Source organism: Dryobates pubescens, chromosome 2 (assembly GCF_014839835.1).
Source record: "Dryobates pubescens isolate bDryPub1 chromosome 2, bDryPub1.pri, whole genome shotgun sequence".
NCBI classification, from domain to species: Eukaryota; Metazoa; Chordata; class Aves; order Piciformes; family Picidae; genus Dryobates; species Dryobates pubescens.
The window spans coordinates 10,351,525-10,373,634 of record NC_071613.1 but is presented as its reverse complement, the minus strand read 5'-3'; the positions used below and the strand labels follow the sequence as shown (position 1 = coordinate 10,373,634).

The window sequence follows — 22,110 nt, the reverse complement described above, 5'->3', positions numbered from 1 at the left end:
ACTTAATTGTGTACTTAAGTGCCTCTTTAGATTAACGGCCTAATGTCTTCCTGATTTAGAACATATCTGTATTTCCATTTGGCAGGCATAGAACATGTAAAAGACAGAAAAGTAGGACTGTCCTTTTTACAAATGTTTTATGGCTCCCTGTGGAGGTTTATTCTCCAGGAGAGTGCACCAAGATGGGATCCGCAGCACTAAAGCTGTCTGCCTCCAACCGCCGTAGGAGGCGTAGCATCCCTCTTGCTTGTGAAGCATGCTTCTCACGCTCCGCTTACTGCAGCCAAGTGAAGGATCTAGGAAGTACCCTGAGATATACTGGAGGTAATGTGTTTTGGGTTCTCAAATGGTGGACTCTACAAGAGAGAAAAATATCATATTCTGGCTTTGGAGAGAGAAGGATTTAAAAAATAGGTGCAAAGTCCTGAAGTTTAAGGAATGACCAACTACACAGAACGCAGAATAGGTCAGCCTTCTTGGTCACTTTTCAGAGATGACAAGAACGACACTTGGTTTACCAGCCTGTCTGTCCAATCGTTGGCCGCTGGGTTTTTGCTGCTTAGTTACTGACAAACGACTCGGTGACTTCTGTAGCCTAAAATTGGTGAAACTCATTTTCTGACTGACCGGTGATAAATAGTCACCCATTTGTAATATCCCTTATATCGGTCTCCTTTTCATAGTTGTAATTCACCATTTCCTCCTGTCTGCCTGCCAGAAAGATGCACTACAAAGTGGTGACGTAAAATAAAAGTAGGTGGTCTTTGCACTCCCTTCTTATTATCCTCTCTGGAAGAGGATTTTTTAATTTTTTTTTTTTTTTCTCTCACAAGGTTCTTTGTGCTCCCTGCTTGCAAGTACAGAGAGTTTCTCATACTACACCTATATTAGGCTACTGAGCTTGACCTCAGCTTCTGAAAAGAAAAACAGACAGAACTATATTGTTTTAGTGATGTAATGGCGATATTGACTGTAAATACCCTCTTGCAGAACAAGATGCTTCCTTTCCACTAGTAGAGGGTACAGAGTCAGAAGGGCCATTTGAAACCTCAAGATTTTACTCATTAAGCCCCACTTCAGACACTGTGTTTCTGTTGTCGACACCATCCTAAATTCAAGTGTGGAAATAGTGCCTTGATGCGACAAACCTTGTTTTTTGTTCCTTAAACTGAATAAGGATATTAGGCTTGAATTTGTAGGCTTCCAAAATTACCAGCGAGACCTACAGCGCTCCTCATGTATGGACCCTTCTCAGTAAATTGTGATTCTGACGTGTTTGAAGCCACAGCAAGCTATCCTTTAAAAAAGACATTAGTGTGAGTACCAAGGGAAAATATACTCTGGGGCTGTAGATGACTTGATATGATTTCCTTGATTGTATCTTTTTATTTATGAGGCATAATTTACGACTGCTGCAAAGCAAACTAAAATGAGTGATGACTAACTACAGCCAAAGTAATAAATCAGAAGCAGAGAAAGAAGTGGTGATTTTGATCGAATCTATTGAATTAGCTGTTGCCCTTAGCCATTACAGGTATTGGAAAGACCTTTTAATATCTGCTTATCTCTCTCATGGGAACTGGGTAACTATCTCATTATATACCCATAGGAAACAAATTATTTAATTTTCTACCTTTTAGAGTTAAAACTATTTACATCTGTCATTAATTACTGGTGTAATACTATGTTATGTGAAATGAGCTTCCTTTAGAATTCGGTCATTTTGTGTACATCCCAAAGTGTTTTGCCTGCCGTCTTTAGATTTTCATTTCCCGCAATGGATTTAGTACTTTCATTATGAGCAATTGAACAGTGGAGATTAATAGCGATGTTAAGAGGCTCAAAGTATCACGGTGCTGGTAGCCCGGACCTAAAATGTATCCCACTGTACGTTTATAGCCTCCCTAAGGATGCTAGCAGTGTCAAAGACGGAAAAGTACAGATCTGAGGATGGGCAATCATAAAGCACGTGTTTCTTTACCACTTCTTTGCACTCCTGGTCGTGAGTGGACGTGGTGGTACTTTTCCTTTGCCTTTGCTCTGTCCCTGCAGACTGCAGTCACTTCTTAATTTCAAACCTCCTACTTTGGTAGTACCTGCCTGACACTGCAGTGGTTACATTATCCTAATGCTAAAAGCTGTATTTCAGTAGATAGGCTTTGTCCTCTGAGCTGTGCTGATGTTGCATAAACAACTCCGAATTACCCAAGCTGCATGCTGGTCGGTTCCGATGAGAAGATAGACTCGTGAAGGGTGCTGCAGCTCATGGCACGAGGGAACTGTGCTGGTTTTCTCTTAATTTTAACCAGCCAGAATTAGGGCCTCCTCAATTTTCTTGCAGACTGCTGTTTGAACACAACTGAAAATTGAGTGCTGTGTTTCTGAAATTACTGATGTCAGAACTTACATACCTCTAAACTGTCATGTGGTCTTGGGAAAGAATCACGCTGTGAAAACTCTACGTTTTTTTAGGTGTAGTGTTAGAACTGAGCAAATTTAAGTTGGGAAACCCAAAGCGAGTCTAAAAATATTGCTGGTTTTGTGACCTCCTTGCAACGGCTCTAGAAAAAGTGGTATGAATTTCTCTCTGCTACCATTTGTCTCTCCTGGTATTCACTGAATGCTGCCAGCATCGAATCCTTTTTGGAAAGACAGGTGCAGTCCATGCACGCCTTAGGGGCAGAGGCTCAAGTCATACCCGATGCTTACCCGCAAGGAAGAGTTATGTGCGTGTGTGAAAGGGGTGGCCTGGTCTGACGTTGTGGTTCCCTGGAAGCTACAGCACTACCTAACTGCCTTATATCTCTAAGCAGTGCTCTAAGCTGAACGTAGGTGTTAGGCTCTATCTCCTCTCTGCTGATTTCCTACAAATAGGAAGAGTGAACAGCACCTGACCTGCATGCAAAGCAGAGGAGCCTAGCTCTCTCTGGGAAGTCAGGAGGAGCTCAGGAGTGCTGCCTTCAGAGAGGCAAACTGCTGCCAGCCACTCCACCCTTCTGCTGCTTTGCAGCACTGTCTCGGTCCAGAGAGGGAAGGAGACTAGTTCTTTTGAATATTCCCGTGCTGTGAAATTAATCGGCACAAATGAGGCCAAAATATCAACAGCTAGACTATTTATTACATAAATAAAATGGAAATAAGAAGGGGAGAGGGAGAAGATAGAGAGGGAGAGAGAGAAGAGAGAGAAAGAGGAAAGGAATCATATTGCCACACCCCTCACCCACCCCAAGACAGTTTGAGTCTGTGGAGGAAAGGTGCTGCATGAGGTGCTGGGTTTGTGCTGAGATGCGATGTGATCCCTCTGGGCAGCCTGGGTTGTAGAGAAAGGGTGCTGAGGCTTTGGCTGGAGAATAGATGAGGTCCCTCTGGACAGCGTGGGTCAGCTCCATGAGTGGCAGCAAGTGGGACTTAGGACACGGGGAGAGGGTTCAGTCTGCTTCCTTCCTTCTCAGCGGCATGGTCCTCCTTCAGCGTTTTTCTCTCTGCGTTTTCTTCCTTCCATTGCGGTTTTCTTCCCCTGCGTTTTTCTGCCTTCTGAGCCAGTAGTGGTCAAGTCTTTTATACAGTTTTTAGTCCTTAGGTATGTGTCCGAGCATTGTCCCTCAGGAATTCAGGAGCCAGGAAATCCTAAGTATCCAGATATCGTTCCCCAGGAAGTCTTTTTTGTGTATTCATGTGAGTTTGGACAGTGGTCTGGATGGAGTGGGGGGGGGCCTCCGCCTCCTTCCTCTCCATCTCCCTGCCTACCCACTTATCACACATCAGGAGACAGGTGGAGAGTCCATTGACTCATCACCTTCCCTTCCTGGGGGTATCTGATAGCTAGGAATGATCTTGTGATGGCTGGGTCCTTGGGTCATTGTTATAGGCCAGCTGCAGTCCAGTGTTATCACGATGCAATCGCAAGGTGATTTGCATCCAGGATTGGTACTGTCTGGGCAAGCAGCAAGTGATTTTATCTTTGTTGAGTCACACTAGGAGTAGACTCTTACAAGCACTTGAGCAGAAGTGAACAAGATCTCTCCAATAAAGGAGAGACTGTTGGCTGCCCAAAGCTCCCCTTTCAAGAGTGGAGAGGATTCCTGCTTGTGGACTTCTTGGTTGGTCCCCGTGCTTGCAACCATAATACCTGCCACATCCGAGAGCTGGCTCAAATGATATAAGTGTTGGGAGCTGGCGGGCATTAGCAAACACACGACATCCTCTGCCAAACCGCTGCTTGGTCAGCTGCAGTTGCGCTTCCTCACGTAATCGGAGTTGCGTGACCAAGGGTTTGCTCTTTTGTTTTGGGCACTTTGGGCTGAGTGCTTTATGTTGTCGACTACTTCACCTTCTCTTTTTCATCACGGTGAGGCCATAGTGCTTGCCTAGCTTATCATGGCTTCCATTCTTGTGTGGCATCTTTGGAGGAGCTGTGGAAACATATATTCAACTGTCTCACTCTGTTCCCATCTAGTACCTCCTGTATGGAATAAATGCCCTCGCATCCTAGGTCAATTTGATGAAAGAAAACCTCTTTTATACCTTAAACCATAGATTCCTCAGTAAAGACCTAGGGGTTTTAAGAGTACTGCAGCAGAGATGGACTTGGTTATCTAATGGGCTTATTCCAGTGACATCACCTACAATTCTGTAGATGCCCAAAGGCCATTAAGGTTTTGTTGCCCTTTTATGGGAGGAGCTGTACTGCGCTTGAACAGACCAGGTTTACCGTGGTAAGGCTGTAGTTACCCTCTTAGCACTTTTCTTCTCGCTCCTCATAGTTTTTTCCCCTTCTTGCTGCGCCGATGAACCTTGCGGTTGTCCTGTGATCTTTTTGAGCAACAGCTGATCACTGGTTTCTTCCAGGGGAGAGATCTGTGAAGGTTCATTGGAGATGGGGGGAGGGGGAGGGAAGGAGGGGAAAAAAAAAAAAAAAAGGCAGCTCAGTTACCTGTAACTGGAATTCTTCAGCTCAAATGTACAGTCTCCGGGGAGATTTCCCTCCTCTCTCTCTCTCTGGCTCCACTTCAAAGTGCAGTCTGGGCCAGGGGCCAGGAGATGGATAAAGCGTTGTAAATAGTAACCCTTGTGGTTGATTTTTGGCGCCCTCTCCCGGCTGTTTTCGGGCAGTGCGGCCATTAGCACCACGTCTTTTGGCAGGGTGCTGAGCCATGCATCGTGATGTCAGACTTCGCGAGTTTGGAGGCAGCATAATCAAAAGTCCAGTTATAAGGGAGTTTTGTTGGCTTTCTGTTATCTGTGTTTTGCCATTCAATACCTCCCCAAGATATGATGGCTACTTGTTTACCCCACATTCTTCTCTTTGGTCATCCTGCATTATGAGCAGCAGGTAATGCTGCTGCTGGTTAAATTCTTGACATGTCTTTGTGAGCACAGGGGGGTGTTTGTTTGGGGTTCGGTTGGTTCGGTTGGTTGGGTTTTTTTGTTTGTTTGTTGTTTTGGTTTTGGTGCTGGTTACCTCACAATTTAGAAGGAAATTTTGTGAGCCCCAAAAGCCTTTTGCAAAATCCCAAACCATGGAGATTCCGTTTAGCCAGTTTAGCCAAGCAACAGCGACCATTTTGTGGTGACTCTTTGAGGAGTCGTGACCTCTTATTGTAATAGGCACTTCTCATTCTGGTTTCTCTTGCCACGCTGCTCCATTTCTTTCTGCACATGGCTAAACATCAACATTTTCATCTGCAGTGAGTTCTGGGTATTAAGCGCTCCGAGTCTTCAAATGCTGACCAGGATTTACTTGGGCAGTGATTCTCAAGGGGAAATGTTTTTATTCCCATCCATCCTTTTACAGATGGCTGAGCAGAAGCTGAGAGAGTCGAGGGAATCCAGCTTAGGTCAGTGTAATCCTGAATTTAGATCCTCACAAGTCCTGTTTAACTGTCACAGCTGTCTCAGAAGCTGCTGTTAGAGAGTTTCATGGACACATAGAGGTTTTCTGCTCGAAACACGTCCTGGCAGGGCTGAGTAGCTGGAATCTAAAAGACACGCTCATATAGTACCTGTCTGTCAAGCCCACATCCCTGTGGCCATGACCTCAACATTTTTTCAAGGAGGACAATCATGTGACACCTGGGGGATGGACATCAACCTTTTCTCCCTTTGAGGTCCCAAGGGAAGGGCTAAGCTGAGAAGCCAGGTCTAGTCCCGCTTGTTTGTGCTTTGTCCAGTCAGCCTTGTTTTCATCGTTCATTCAAAGCGAAACAGCCTTGAAGGCAGCGCTGGGAGCGCCCCAAGTGAAAAGATGGGCGAGCTGCTCATGTTATTCCCGTTCTGGAGGGCGGCAGGATTGAGTGCCGCCACTGAAGCATGTGGGTCAACCTGAATTGCCTTCCTCTTGCGGGAGTCCTCCAAGCACTCGGTTGTAGTGTGACAGGGCATGAGCATCCTCTTTTTAACTCGTCCTGACACAGTATTTTCGTGAAAGAGCCCTTGTGTGAAATAAGGCTGTGAAATAAGGCTTGGTTTCTAAAGGACAAAGTGTAGGCACCAGAGCAGGAGAGTGATCTGTGGAAGCGGATGTCCCCATCCAACCCTTGGTGCGACACCTACTTCCCAAGTGAAATTGCATCCCTCTTTCCTCCAAAGCTCCTGAGAGGTCCCATTCTGAGAATGAATTCCTGTGCTACACGGGACGCTTCTGTTCCTAACCAATCACCTTCATATTTGCTGTGGCCAGCTTACTCGGCAGGTCAGGTCTGACACTGTTGCACTCTGCCCTCATTAAGGCCGCAGCCCAGATATAACTGGAGCATTTGAGCTCCAGTCGCTCTCGATTCTACGCCGGTGGTACGCTCGGGGCTGCTTTTTCCGTATGCGGCTTATTCTTTAGGCAAAGAAATGTGCCTTTTGAAGTGAATGACTGTGGGTAAATCTTTGTAGCAGCTGAAACAGAACTGAGAGGAAGGGTTTGACCCACTCCAGTAAAGGGAATGGAGTTTGACTCCATGAAAAGGTCACAACAGAGATAGATATATTAATGATTTCATTGAAAATGGAAGTGCTGTGGCTGAGCTTTGTATCATTGGGCATCATCTGTACTTATGTAGGGTTTCACTGGATAGCGCTATATGTTACTGATGAAATAAGGCGGGAACTTTGGCATTGTAATTGGCAGAATTACGGTCCTCAAAGCCACTGTGGTGGATCTGGGCCTTTTTCCTTCCTTAGGCTCCTTGTGGAGTGTTCTGTAGTCCTGGAACTTAATATTGCAAGCTGGAAGGACTGCAGGGTCAGTTTTGAAACTCTCACTTCTAAACTTCCTCCTCTGAGGTTTCGGTTTTTTTTTTCCCTTCTTTTTTTAAGCCACGTTCCCCCCACCCACTTCCCCAGAACCTCTGTCCGGAGCGCATCACATAAGAATGTGTTTTACTGTAGTTAGAACCACTGGACGTGAAAGCTTACTAAGGAATACTGAGACTGAAAATCACTCAGACAGTCCTCTCGTATTGCCATTTAGATCTATCATTCTGATTGATCACTATGTGGTTGGCTAATATTGAGCCTAATTTAACCCTATACACTCACGCATCCATCTATTCTGTCTATTGTACCTGACATTCTACAAATTACTTACTCATGCAAATGATGACCTAAGGCAACCTTTTATGATATTCGTGTTTAATTATACAAATGCTTTTTGATAAATAAGATTATACATCCTTCCATATGTTTATTCACTCCTTGATGAAAGCAAAATTTAATTTTCATGCAGATTTGTTGGAGAGTGTGTTTAATAAGTGCTGAGTTTTATGTAGTCTGCAGATCGCTCTGGTTTTGGGAAGCTGACAAAATCGGTAGGCACAGTTCATGGAGACGTGTGGGTTTTAAGCGGGCCTAATTCAAGCTGCTCAATTTCGAAATCTTGGAACTGAAGCCATTGCCTTTGTGGTCATGCAATAAAGCAAATGTTGTTGTGAAAATAAATGGAGATGCTGACTTAACTGTACATTTCAGCGGGCTCTATTTATATTATGGGTTACTGAAAATTTTCCAAAAGACTGATATGTGAATATTTTTCAGAGAGGCATGTTCCTGTAAAACTTTTTAAAGGGTGAACTGCAAGTTTGGCTTGGAGTCCTCAGTCAAGGTGAATGTAACGTAGGTGTCACACGGCGCCAGGCCGAATTTATCAGGACCATTTGCGTGCATGAAGAAAGTGTGTAAATAGGAGAAATTGTCAGGACTGAGTGATCGGTGGTTGTGTTCAGGTATCTCTGAAAACATTATCGGTGCTGCTCACAGCCTCTCAAGTGGGAATTCAGTCTGAGGATTGGGTATGAAGAAGGCACACGAACACACGCTGCCTGTGATGTGAAATCTGCCTCTTTTCCCTAAATGTAGCAGTGGGAAATATTCCGTTCTTCTGTTAGAAAGTCACTTAGTCAACAGAAGCGTTGGGTGGTGGTCGAGGAACGTTTTACATGGGTGTTATCGCTCTGCCTTTTTGTCGGTGTCAGTACAGCTGCTGCAGCATCCTTGGCTAACCACTGATGTTTTGTGGGCTTGAGTCCTTCACTAACTTTCTCTGGTTCTGCTTGTTGTGTGCTGCAGGTGCGGTCCGTAAACTCAGCGGGCCAGGCGCCGAGCGGCTGGTCCCGCTGCCGAACGGGCCCTGCCCCTCCTGAGGGCCTGGGAGCTCCCCTCTTTGACACGGTGGCATCCACAGTAGCTGTGGTGAACATCAGACCCCCTCTTAAGCCTAATGGGGTGGTCAGCATCTACAGACTGTTTTCCAATGATACCAGAGGGACTGACGTGGTGGTGAGTATTATCAACACTGTTTCTGTACTTCCACTTGGACTCGCATTTTCTAGCTTTAACAATTTTGGTTTCATAAGCTGCTACTGTTGCTTACGGACCACCTTCCTGTCCTGCACTCACATTGTTAACTGTGTTCCTCTGTAATGCTTTCTTTTGGCTAAAGCAGCACCAGGACTTTCACTCATCTCATCATTAAATACTTCTGACGTAATGCTGTGCTGTGACAATGTGACAGGCATCAGTGTTGTTCAAGGGCAGCTAACCGTCCACGTGAAATGTGCTCAAACAGCTCCCTCCCTTCCAAATGGTGCAGCTGGAAACTGCAGCTGTTAGGAAATGGCTGCGTGCTTTGGATAGCCTGTGGATTTGAAGCTCCCATTAAAGTGCTGTGCATGAGCACTCCCTGAACATTTTCTGGTGGGTAGGAAGCATGTAATGGTAAAGCACTGGGGCAACTTTTGTTCGGTGTCTCAGCCAAAGTGCCATTAGGTGTCTAGAAACGACTGATCTCAGTCAAGGAAACCTGTAGGGCTTTGTAAGAGCCATAAAACAGGAAAAGGTTAGGACTGTGGAAGGTATCTGGAACAGTTACCATCAAATCAGGGTCAAACACTGGTGTGCTTTTTGTGTGTAACACTGTCTGTTTGATTGTTACAAGTAGGTAAATAGTTGTGTGGGAATTTTTTCCATTGGCCGATGTTGCTCGGCTTGGAAGCGCTAGGGACGTGTTCCCAGGTCATCGGTCCTGTCCGTGAGCCTAGGCTGCCTACTGATTGCACATTACCCGTGTCTTCCTTCGAGTGCAATTGGCTGTGTCCATGTCTGAGTCAGCCAGTTCATCGCACGCATGCTTGCATGGTCCTCTGTTTCCATCCCCTCACACCTGTCATGCTGGTGGCTCATCTCTGGCTCTGGTGTCATGAAGTACCGAGTGCTTTCCTTTGCTCACTCACCTCTTTCCTTCCTACTTTTTGCTGTGCTCTGCTAAATCGCATGCTGCCAAATGGCAGCAGGTTTTTCCCCTCGTTGGCATTTTCTACATATTTTTGTCTCTTTGGCGTAAGAAGCTGTAGCAGCAACAAGGTAAAGTGGCAGTTTCAGAGTGAGTGCACGGTTTCCTTTACTAGAACTGCCAGGCCTGAGCATAGGAGAGTTTCCTAACCTGCTTGCCCAGCACCGCAGCCATTTGAATGCCTAGCTGCATCGTACTGGCCCTGAACTAAAGGGTACCTGTGAGTGAGCACATTCTCCTGTGTAGGAGTGAAGTGACTCACCGGACATGATTTGTAGCATTGCCCGGTGCTGTCTCCTATATCCGTGGTGAGGAAGCTTATGAGATACGCATGAGTATTTTCTAGCGCTCTAATTGTGGAGCTATTTTCCACGTTAATTTCTTTTTGCCTCAGTACTGCTCTTCCCAGAGTATCTCCTTAAGGGTTTTTCTCTTTCTCTCTGCCAGAGAATGACATTTGCAAGTTGACATACAGTGGTCAGCACTCATTTCACAATGTGTGTGAGGCCACTGATGGCATGGTCTTTTCCTTTGAACAGTGCCCTTTAGCTTCATAATGGGAGAGAAGTGAATGTAGAGCTCCCAGTACACAACAGCTGCATTAATGTCAGACTTAAAGGACATGCAGAACCTTGTGCCTGTCTTCCTCTGGAGTTAATTCACCTCTGTAACTCTTATGTAGTACTTGTGGTACCTGAAGCTGTGACAAGATCCCTCTTAATTTTTATAGCTGTCGGAAGGGACTGCCACCCAGCAGACGATACACGGGCTAAAACCTTTTACCACATACTCTATTGGTGTGGAAGCCTGCACCTGTTTCAACTGTTGCAGCAAAGGACCTATGGCCCAAATCACCACACGGCCAGCTCCGCCATCAGAGCAGCCCCCGCCGCAGATCCGCGCCGTGACCTCCAGAAACGCGTCTTTCCACTGGAGCGCCCCTCAGTCACCCAACGGCATTGTCACCAGGTAGGAGCTGCTGCCCGGCCGTACCTACGCCTCTCGGACGGGGCGGTGGCTGAGCGATTTGAGATGGAATCACAGGGCTGAGAGCAGTGAATGGTTGTGACTGCCATAGTCCTTTTTCCTCATGTGGATGGAGATATTCCCTGCGGCCCGAATACCATCCGAGGGGCGTTCGTGCACATGATTGCTTTTCTCCTGAGCAGGAAGCTGGGGAGGATGAAGGTGGAGAGGATGAGCTGCAGTAAATGGGAGTACTTGTCTGACAGTTGTGGCTGTGTGGCCAAAAATTTGTGAGCTCAACTGGCAGCGAGGAGGCAGCTGCATCCTGTACTACTTAGGCAAATCCTCAGTTGCTGAAGTAGGCAGCAAGGTAACAGGCATCAACAGTTTCGTTATGAGCATGACTGAAACCATGCTCATAGATGTTTTACAGCCAGGGCCAAAATCCTCAAGACCCAAAATGGAATCGGGTCCATTCTCTTCTCTGGTAGGCAGATGTACAGCTGTTAGGAGGAAATGTATGACTGGCTATTATGTGATTCAGGCTCCTGATGAATCAAAATCCCGACTCTTTTCTCAGCTATGAACTCCATGTATATATGGCATGTCCCCTGAACCTTCAGCCGTCAGTGAAGGCTTGCAGTCCTGGCCCAACCGAGGTGAAGTATACAGGAAAAGGACAGAGTGCCAACGTGTCCAACCTGGAACCTTACACGACTTACAACCTGCGAGTCGTATCTTACAACTCTGTTGGCAGCAGCGCCTCAGAATGGATTGGGTTCACTACTGAAAAGGAGCGTGAGTATGAGAAATGGATCAGCAGTGCCCACTTCTGAGGCAGGGCCATGCATAGCATCAAATGGCTTCACCTCTGTGAAAGAGGAGAGCCCCAGAAACCCTTCTCTTCAGTGTTCTCAGTTACTCTGCCTCTGGTGCTCATTTGTTGAAACATTGCTCTGGGGCTTGACCGCTCATTTCTTCAAAAATATTTCTTTGCTCATCATCTGATATCACATCCTCTGTCTTGGGAGCCTGGAATCCTATTTTGGTGAAAATGGGCAGCACAGCTGGATAACATAAAATGTTCAAGTTTTACCAGAAGGATGATGTGTAGTAATAAATACACTGCCACACATAATCCCTGGGAAAAGAGGCAATCCTGAGAGAGACCTGAGGCATGGTTTTAGGAGCAGGCTTCCTCTCCTAATTCATGCCACACCTCTGCTAGAGCTCATGAGAGTGTTCCTTAGATGGCATCTGAGTGATTGGATCGTTGTTGACGCTGAAGTAAGAATTTGTTGCTATTTGTCTAACCACCACAAGCAAGAATTTAAGGCCATGTGGTGGTCGTCATGGAAATTAAACATGCAGGATCTGTGCCTACAGTTGGGATAGATTTTGTCATCCAAACTTAATTTGTAGTAGTCTAAGATCAGCTTTTAGTAAAAAGATCTGCAGTATTGTAGCCAGAGTCATTTCATAACAGATAAGATGGGCATTTTGTCTCAGCCTGCCAGGTCAGGCTAAAGAGGAAGTTCACTGTTTATCCTATAGTCTTCTGTCAGGATTTTAGAATCACCTTTCTAAAAATTTCTTTTGCATCACTTGGTGTTCTGCCTAGTAAGTACTGGAAATGCATCTGTTACATCCGTAGCAGAAAAGTTCAGGTGGAATAGCCCCAGATTTTCTTTAAAGACACCACTAGAACAAAGAGAAAATGTGAAAAATGTAAAGGTCCTTGTCTCTACGGCTGTGTTTTATTAAATTACAAACTGAAAAGCCGGAACACGATGATAAACTCTCACATGGAGAAAATTTGTGAGGAACTGGTGAGACCTGCAGAACAAAAGGGTTTGGATGCCATTTTTAAACCCCTGCCCACAAGGTCTGCAACGCTCTTCTTGCAGTCTTGCTTTACTTGTCTTGCTAATGCCTTCACACCAAGTCTACTGAGTCATTCTGAATGTCTCCTTCATCTGGCCTGAGAAATTTGCCTCAGTGGCAGTGAGCAATTAGCAGCAAGGTGGAGCTGGGCACGCAGCTTTCTTAGGAACAAAACGGCCTATGCTGGGCACACGGCTTCACGGCAAAGCCTCAAGAAAGGACCACCTCAAACCTAAATGAGCTTTCTCAGCAGGCTTTTGAGCCCAGTTGATGAACCCTTCCTCCCCGAAGCGCGGTCTGGGTTTCTTTTCTCTCTGCCTGCCATCTGCTCTTGCTTTTCTGAAACCTCATTTTTTCATGTATGTGCATGTGTTAAAAAATGGTCTCGCACAATCTCTTGAGGCTTGCAAAAGAGTCCTCGCCTTAGCAGTTCAGTTCCTGCAGCCTGGCACGCTGCGCAGCCTCCTGTGTTTCCCTGTCCCCCACCCTCAGCTGGAATTTAACTTGTACTGTTTTAGTGTCTCTACCACAAGCGCAAAGGAAAGGAGGTCTCAGTCTTTCTTTTGAAGATAAGAGCAACTTCCTCTTTCTCAGTGTAAAGCCTGGCACGCTTTTTCTTTTCTACTCGTGTCTTCCCTATTGGTACATGACTGCCAGAGGGAGGGGGAGCACATGCGGTAGAGAGCTCGTATCATGCAGAGTCTCTTTCTCTGAGCTGTATAACTCAGTCATGCCTGATAGCTAGAGATGCGCTTCTTTCTGCCTTTTGCAGCACCCCGGTATGCAGCTCCGTTCTCTGTTGTCAGCAATTTATCTACCATCCATGTAGACTGGAGCCGCACTTTTGTACTGAACGGCCGGCTGAAGGAGTACGCGCTAATGGAGAGCGGGCAGCGCATCTACAGCGGCTTTGACACTGAGCTCTATCTACCCAGGACGTCTGACAAAAGTCGGTTTCAACTTCCTGTTATTTCCTGTCTGAGAAAGTCTGCTGAGCTAAATTAATGTTATCACGTGCTAAATTTGAGAAGAACTCTCCATAGTCATCCCGAGCTAAGAGCACAGGAGTGTAGTACAGACATGTCTAAGGAGGTGCCTGAAACAAAAATCCGAGGTGCTACGCTTCCTCTTAAACATTGTATCTGGCTGGGGGAGAAAGACTCCTAGGACCCAAGCTTTCCCAAATCCTGGAGCTGTGTTGCAATTCCACCCTTAAGGGCTATGCTCTGGGAAATGCATGGAAAGCCTGAGCTTCAGAAAAGATGGGAGCTTATATTTGCAGTTGAAGCAAATTGAGTGAACAGCACTGGGAATCAGCTGTGTTTTCTAATGCAGTTTCTCCTAAGAAATTTGCAATTGTTAACATACAAGGAAAGTGTTAACGGGCAAGAAAACCAATCAAAGCACGAGAAGAAACATTTGCACAATCTTTGACATATAAAAAGCCCAATGCCCTGAAAGCAGAAATCTATGTTGTACCTTCCTCATTACTGCAGTGATGCCAATACTCTTTTCTGTTTCATTCAGATATTTGTAATGTGTTTGTATCAGGCATGAATGGAGTATGAGGGACTTAGGACAAAACTATGAGGAAATTGAAAGTTTACAGGAACATCATGTCTAGCAACATAGTAGTGGTGACTAGCTACGGTGTGCTGTGATTCTTAGTCCAGAGGCTCAGTGCCTATCCATAAGGGATTATGAGGCTCTGTGCTGGAACTTGGGTGGGGTATGTGCTATGCCTGCCTCAGGTGTTCTCAGACTTGCCTGTCTCAGCTGAGGGATCATAGTGAAATAGCACCTGCTGACAGTATTTTCAAACCTTTTTTTTTTTTTTTTTTTTTTTTGTGAGCAGCCTTTTTGTTTCAAGTAACCTGCATCACTGATGAAGGAAGTGCCATGACACCAGTCATCAGGTACAGCGCTGGAGATGGAGTTGGTAAATATGTGAAAAAATTACCTAGCACCCTTTCTTATTTACCACCCAACTCCACACACCCCCACGCCCCCCCTTTTATTGCTCCAAAAGGTAGTGCTTTTTCCTGCTGATCAGAATCTGATGCCTTCCAGGTTTTACTTCCAACCCAAGAATTTCCTGAGTTCTAATCCTGTCCTCACGCACCCCACAAAAGCGTGCTGCTTTCATACGACCAGCTAACCAGTCTCTGTGGTTTCACCTCAGATGGGTTCTCCTCAACAGTTCATGTCATACGAGATGTTGCCAAGACTCAGTTCATAACATTTACTGCCTCCCTTCTATTCACATGGCCTTTGCCTGTTTTGTGGAAGCGAGGGATTCTGGTGTAGTCACCTCCTAAATCATTTGTTGTCCACTGAGTAGTATGTATCCTAGTATCCAGTGTCCTACTAGTATCCATAGATGCCTCCCAGTAAAAAGTTTGAGGGCTTTGAACTCATTTTTTTGCGGAGCCAAAGCTGGGACTATGTCTGACTGACACACTGCTTTTAAATCAGATTTTTTTTGTTGAGTTGCATCTTACTGAGCTTCCTAAAACAGAGGGGTCTTGTCTTTGCACTTACTCATGATGCTACATTTCCCTTGTATCCCTTTGTGTGCTATCGCTCTATCCTCCTGTGGAATCTCAGGCAAGGCTTTTGCCTCACAGCATGGTCCCATTTGCTCTACATCCATCACTTTCCACACCCTGCTCCTTTTTCTCTTGATTGCTGCTTATACCCAGCACCACAGGCAACTTGCAGAGGAGGCTTGGAAGTGAAGGTGCCGGAAATGCCAAGACTATGGATACACACGGAGGGTTGCAACTAACAGGGAATCCTATCCCTGCTATTTCTTACACCTGTGTTGTACATGAAGCAAAGCCAACCAAATGTTTGTTTGTTTGTTTTTTCCTATAGGGGGAGAAGAAGGGATAAAATGTTTCATGGTGGTAGCTTTGGCATTCATTTATCACTCATTTCAGTGAAGTCTTCCTCCCTTCCTCTGCACAGGCCAGTCCTTACACATTGGTACAGACAGAGGACATTCTCTCCAGCACACGGAGATCACTGTAGTCATTTCCACTCCTCAAGGTTACTTAGAGAAGACCTCTTTTTTTCCCCCCTCACATTCCACCTCCACTGCCTCCTTTCTTAAGAGCTGCTGATGCAGTGGTGATTTCCAGCCTAAGCAGCAATGCCAGAACTTTAAGCAGGGTCTCTCGAGGGTAGTAAGGTTTTTATTATAGCGCACTAGCATATTGAACCATTACGGCACCCTGAACATAAGTGCAAATAAGCACATGACGACAAAATTACTTAAATTTCTGCCTAATTTATTAGTGAGGAAAGGGATAGCATATTCTTAAATGCCTTCTGCAATAACAGCCCTTTTCTCCCCTAATCCCTCTTGATTTTTCCAGGGCTGATCCTGACAACACCTGGGGAGAAGGACAAAGGAGAATCCAAACGGCCAAAATTCTACAATGAGTTGTGGTTTGCAGTGCTGATGGTACTTCTGGGTTTGATCCTCCTGGCTATTCTTCTCTCCTTGATTCTTCAAAGAAAAGTGCACAAGCAACCCTATGCACGAGACAGACCTCCTTTAGTTCCACTCCAGAAAAGAACATCACCGATGAGCGTGTACTCCTCAGGTGAAATCCATCCGGTATGTTTGGTGAAATGTAATGCTCTGTGGCCATTGCATTATACTTTTATCTGCCCGCACAGAGGGGTTTTTTTCCTATCTTACCCTGGGTGTGACACTCTTGGTTACCAACGGACCACTGTTCAGCACAGGAGAAGGCCTGTCAGGTGTACCTATGAAGGCAGGGAGCCAGGCTACAGGGCTTTAGTCCCAAAAGATCTCTATGGAACCTGGCCTGCAGGCCCTGAAATACTCGTGGTGCCCAAGACAAACTTTGAATCTGTTGCTACAGAAAAGGCAAAGCTGTTGATGTCACCTGATGTTAGCTGACAGCTGCGGTAGACCTGAAAAGGCCTTGGCATGCTGTGGGGGCTAAAGCATGCTTTTTCAGAGGAACCTTTCCTGTGTTCCAAAGTATCTATTGTGGTTGGCTAACCTAGGCCAACATGACAGTCTCTGTCATAAATATGCTTGTAAAAAAAAAGCAGGGCTTCAGAGAGGCTTTTTTTTCTTGGTAGTATGTTCCCACCACTCAGCTGGGGTGCTCTAGGATGAGCATAATTGTGAGGGAGGTTTGGAGGAGAGTGAGTGCAATCAGGGAAAACCTAGGGACCTTCATAAATCATGTGTGTGCATCTGGGCTCGTAGATCCACAGTGGGACCACCTGAGCTCTGGGAGGAGGACTGCTGGGGAGTGATAAATACAAAGGCTTTGTATTATCTTTTTCTCTTTGTTTTTGGCATTGTAACACCATCATAATAAAAAAGAGCATGCTCCGCCACGTAGCAGGTGGTAGTGCTCTCCTACCCTTCAAGAAAAAGCAAAAGAAAAGGATTATGGCAATGGTTACAAGACCGAGAATGGGAGCAGCAGTGTCTTCCATTTCTGTGCTTCTTCCCAGGCATAGGCCATGAGATGATTCTTCTTGTCACTTCTCAGCTTCTTTTTCCTGTGAGCACCATCGAGGAGCATAGTGACTTCTGCATCCTTCACGCATTCTGTTCCTTCTTGTCTCAGTGCCAAGATGCTGCATCTGTGCCTCAGTGATGGAACTCTTGTAAACAATGGGATTTCCAGTGTGCCCCTTCCTCTGGCAAAGACTAACAGTATAAGAAACCCTTTTTTTTTTTTTGGTCTCATGGTTTTGATTCCTTTTCCTCAACAGTCTGTCATTTTCCTCCTGACTTTAAAATGTCATTGTTGTTGGCATGCCCACACAGTTCCTGTCCATGTTCCTGCTCCCACCCAGTCCTATATTCGCTCTTTCTTTGCTTTCTTTTATGTTCCCCCCCCCCCCCCCCTTTTCTGTTTTACAATGGTGCAGTCATGTGGCAAGCACTGCTGACTGCCCACACAGTACTTCCTGGTAAAAGTGAAATACTGCCTCACCTTTGCAAGGTTTCCTCCTCCTCCATGTCCTCCTGTTACATTACTGTCCCTCAGAGCTGCAGGTAATTCACACTTACCCTAAACAACAGACTGTAACTGCAGTGCCGCTTGCCCTGCCTAACCGTTTTCTCCCTCTCTGACCTCAGTTTGAGACCATTGCTGACACGTCTGATTCATCGAGCAGCGTCACTCTCAAAAGTTACACAATGTACTTTGAGGTAGAGTTGTTAGCTTGCGGAGCTGCAAGTTGTGTGATGTGCCAGATGACCCAAAGAGCATGCAGAAAGGCAGCTTACACTGCATGTCTCTCCTTGTGGATGAATGTCTTCCCCTGCTCATACTGCCTGAAAAAAGGTGGTCTGCTGCCCTCTCAATGCTGGGCAAATCTCACCTATCATTCTGTTTATCAAAACTGTTTGGACCTCTGCCTATTGGATACCCCCCAAAAAAGGGGGTGTTGGGAGGGTTGGAAGTGGAAGGAAAAATAAATGAGAATTGGAAATTTGTGCTTTCCTTAGGAGGATTGTCCTACAATAGGGAAAGGTCCATGTGTTTGCGGGGGTTTTGGTACTTAACACCTTCTTAAAGTTCATGACCGTTGAGGCATTTCTTATCTTTATAACTGTTTGTGAGTTTGGAAGCATAGGTTTCTCTGTTCTCTTCCCCTTCTGCTTTCACTTTATCTGAACAAAGTGCTCAAGACCCCACCCTTTATTTTTTATTTATTACACGCAACACAATCTTGTGATTACTAGTTTGTGTCTTCCTCCTAGGGCCTATCAGATACAAAAATTCCAGGAGCTGGTTCTCCCACAAGCAACCGCAGTGCCCATATTGCATCTGGGCCCAGAAGGCCAAGTCAGAGCCATCTCCGTCGCAGCTATTCCCAGGCCTCTCTCCACCGCAGCGTGAGCCAGCTTCTCGACCTCTATGACAAAAAGTCTCTTGCTGATGAATCGCCCTGGGACACCATCATTCGCAATCATCGGACCACTGGCCGGGGCTTGGTAAGGCCTCCTCTTCCTCTGTGATGCCGTTGCACGTTTGCAGCTGTTCATTTGTCTGTTTGGTTAGTCAGGAAAACATCTAAGGAGCAGAGGCTGCTGGAGATCCAGCCAAAAGGTGTAAAAGATCAGGGTCAGATTAAATACTCAAAATCTTTCCTGCCTGCTGCTCTCTTCTATATTTGCAGGCTGCAAAGGGTCCATGTGCATCTTCCTATGGTTTCCCCCTAAGTAACAACTCTACAGTCTGCCAGGGATCTGCACCCTGACAAAATAGAAGGGAGTTCCTCACCTTTTCAACATAGGCTTTTTTCCCCCATGCATTTCAGGAAATAACCTTGTGAGGAGAGGGTGTATTGCTGCCCCTCATACATTCAGGGCCAGAAACAGAAGGTTGCGCTCCAGTGCTTTCTATTCTGTGACCTAGGACTCAGTTGCTGATGAGACCTGTTCTCTATCCTCTGATCGGTCGGCTTGCAGAGACCATGTGACTATTCAGATCTCTTGCCATTTGTGACAAAGACTTCAAACTGCCTATGTGGGACTGGAAAGGGAGCCAGGGGGCAGGCAGAGCACCTGTCTTTTAATGCACAAGTGTCACCAACATGGCCCTGAACACATACAAGTTGTTATTCTCACCTCCAGGACAGGGGCAGCTTCCCTTCCTGTCTGTCAGCAGAAAACAGGCTTTTTACCCTCCACCCCTCTGGCTTCCACCCTTCCCTAAGTAAACGTGGGGGAAGGGGTTCAGGAGCCAGCAAGAGGTGAATGTTTGTTCCTACCTTACATCCTTTTCAGCCCTGTGTCCCCTTTTGAGGAACCTTTTTAGCATTTTCCTGGGAGCAAAAGCGAGATAGTTCACATTTTGGACAACATCTACTCAATGATAAGTGAAAGTTGTTGAGTTTACTTCCACAGGAACAAGAGGGATGGTCTAGGACATAAATCGAGGCAGCTTCCTTGGGCTTTCACCTTCAGTATACCTACCACCTAGAACAGCGGGAACGTACAGGCATGCCACAGCAGGAAGGGTGCTGCTACCGCTGCTGCCAGCGGTAACAGCGGAACCAAGGAAGCTGTTCAGGCTTCAGTAAGAACACAGTGATATTTAGTTCTATGCAAACTCCCTCTAGGTACAGGTTAAGCTTCCAGTCTGCACTGATCTACAGCTCAGGCAGTTCCTGTGACTGAGCCATGAGCCATTTTTCAGAGGCAGCACCTCCTGATGATTTAATTTCTCGGGAACTGACAGCCCACCCAGAGCATGTCTCTGCATGACCTCAGAAGCCAGAACAGCTTCCCAGCGCTAAGGAAGCTCTTGCTCCATCTGCTTACCTTGTGCTAACACTGTGATTTGGCTTCACCCGCAAACTCCCCCCTAACCCATGCTGCATGCCAGTATGTTAGAACTGGTTTCCAGAACAGACCAATGAATTTCAGAAGTGGGAGGAGCAGACCAAAATCTCTCCTGCTTTTGGTGGCAAGCAACCCTGACAGCATGAGCTCAGCAGCAAGATGTACAAAGCCGGGCTCTTCTGCCCACCCTCTGTACATTGCTTTACATTTCCCTAACCCTAACCTGCCTCTGCTGCCATGCTGCTCAGCACCTCCTGCCATACTTTTCATTCAGTCCTCCCATTATTACACAAAGTAGCTTGGCACAGCCAGCAACTTTTACTCACCCCTCCATTCACCCTGAAGATCACTATTACCTACTTACTACAAGAACCTCAGTGGTTTGCATTCAGATGCTTGAATGTGCATCAGGGTCTTAGCTCAAGCTGGGAAGAACAGGCAAACACACACAAAGGCAGAAATGCACTTATCTATTTCAGAACCACTTTTTAGGGAACATGATCTCCTTTTAGGATGATACAGTGTCATCTTACATGTTTGGGTTTTTTCTTTCCCCACCCTCTTGTAGTACGTAGATGAAGAGGATTTTGTCAGTGTCATCAAAGGCTTCAGCACTGTCACCAAGGAGCACACCATGTTCACGGACACCCACCTCTGAGGAGCACCACCACCCTCTCTAGGAAATGAAAGTGGGTAACTTGCCAAAAGCAGCCTGCACAGACACAGGGGAGGGGACATGGCTGCCATCTCCCCACCCCTTCCACACTAGGTAAAAGACAGAAGTGTTTTGTCGGGGAAGGCGGTAAGTTGGTCTTTGCAGTTAGTTAAAGAGAGGCTGGAAGCATTGTAAAAAGCTGTGTGTCAGTACTGACACCTCAAAGGAGAAAGAAACAAAACAATCCCTAAGTCAGACAGCAGAAGAAGTCTGCAAAGGTGGAGGCTCATCCTTGTCTGGCATCCAACTTTGACAGCTGAGGAGGATTGTGGGGGCGAGAGGGTTTGCTAAGGAAGAGTCTTTTACCTGTCCAAAAATGCAGCACGTGGCTAAAAGGGGCCCTTGTGGCAAGACAGCCACCTCTTTTCCCAGCCATTCGTGCACAAGTGAATAAAGCACTCCACAAGAATTCCCTCAGTTGCTGTTTAACATTTGTGTCTTTCCCTCCCTCTTTCCCACCACTCTCTCAGCTCAAATCTTTAGGAAAAGCCAACAAAACAAAAAACCACAATAGAAAAAGCTATTAATTAATGCCTAACTCCATGCATGTTTTCTCAGAGGAAGAAAACCTCCCAGCCCACTCTCTCTTAAACACTTGCTCTCAGAGCCTTCGTTTTTGTTTACGTAATACTAATCTACAGGCAGTAAAATTTGTCTCGCCACCCACAGTAAACTAAAAGCAAACAACAAGCAGCCAGTGCAACACAGGTAGGCAGTATCACATCAAGGCACTTGTAATTGAGAATTATCATACCATGACAGTAAACCTACTCCCATATTCATCTCTGTCCTTTCTCCATAGAAAGTGACAAGGAGGCCCTCAGGAGACTGCCAGTTCTGTGTATTGTGCCAAGCATATTTTTATGCATGCTCTCAGTCACAATCAGCATAACCCATCATCTGATACCATACAGTTTCAGACAGCACAAGCAACGCTCCTCTGGCAATTTATTTGGACTAAGAGGCAAAATAATATGCTATTTTGAATAGCTTCCTCCTTAACCTGCACAGAACATTTCAGATTTCAGACAGCAGCCTACAGAACAGGGATCCCATTCGTAACACACTACAGAGGCAGCCCTGTGAATTAGGCAAAATCCAGCCGAGACAGCAGCAGCACTGCAGAGCAGTACGCAGCTGTGTCTAAAAGCCATCTCCCGCTGAGTGACCAACTATTCCTTTAGCACCCTCCCTTCTCCCAAAACAAAAATAACCACAACATATCACATGCCTGACCACGTTTACACAAGAATGCACAACAGTATTTTTGGACCAAGTACCATACTACAGTTTGGAGCGTGACAAAGCCACACGCTGACGTGGACAACTCTTCAAAGGTTTGGCAGCAGTCAGGTACTTTCTCATAACTGTCCAGTTTTCATTCTGGCTATCAGACCGAGGTCCCATTCCAGCAAC

The 22,110-nt window shown here is 46.0% G+C and overlaps 1 protein-coding gene across 1 annotated transcript in view; it reads left to right on the top strand.

The window, feature by feature from the left end:
• USH2A (usherin) overlaps positions 1–20,964 on the top strand; it is a 385,837-nt gene extending 364,873 nt beyond the window's left edge. Inside the window, exons 64-72 of the mRNA XM_054170013.1 lie at positions 8,554–8,763; positions 10,506–10,744; positions 11,322–11,539; positions 13,398–13,574; positions 14,481–14,564; positions 16,006–16,250; positions 17,766–17,837; positions 18,393–18,626; positions 20,548–20,964. Of these exons, the coding sequence (XP_054025988.1) occupies positions 8,554–8,763; positions 10,506–10,744; positions 11,322–11,539; positions 13,398–13,574; positions 14,481–14,564; positions 16,006–16,250; positions 17,766–17,837; positions 18,393–18,626; positions 20,548–20,637 (1,569 nt within the window). The 3' untranslated portion in view covers positions 20,638–20,964. The remainder of the gene's footprint in view (positions 1–8,553; positions 8,764–10,505; positions 10,745–11,321; positions 11,540–13,397; positions 13,575–14,480; positions 14,565–16,005; positions 16,251–17,765; positions 17,838–18,392; positions 18,627–20,547) is intronic.
• Positions 20,965–22,110: the final 1,146 nt, after the last annotated feature.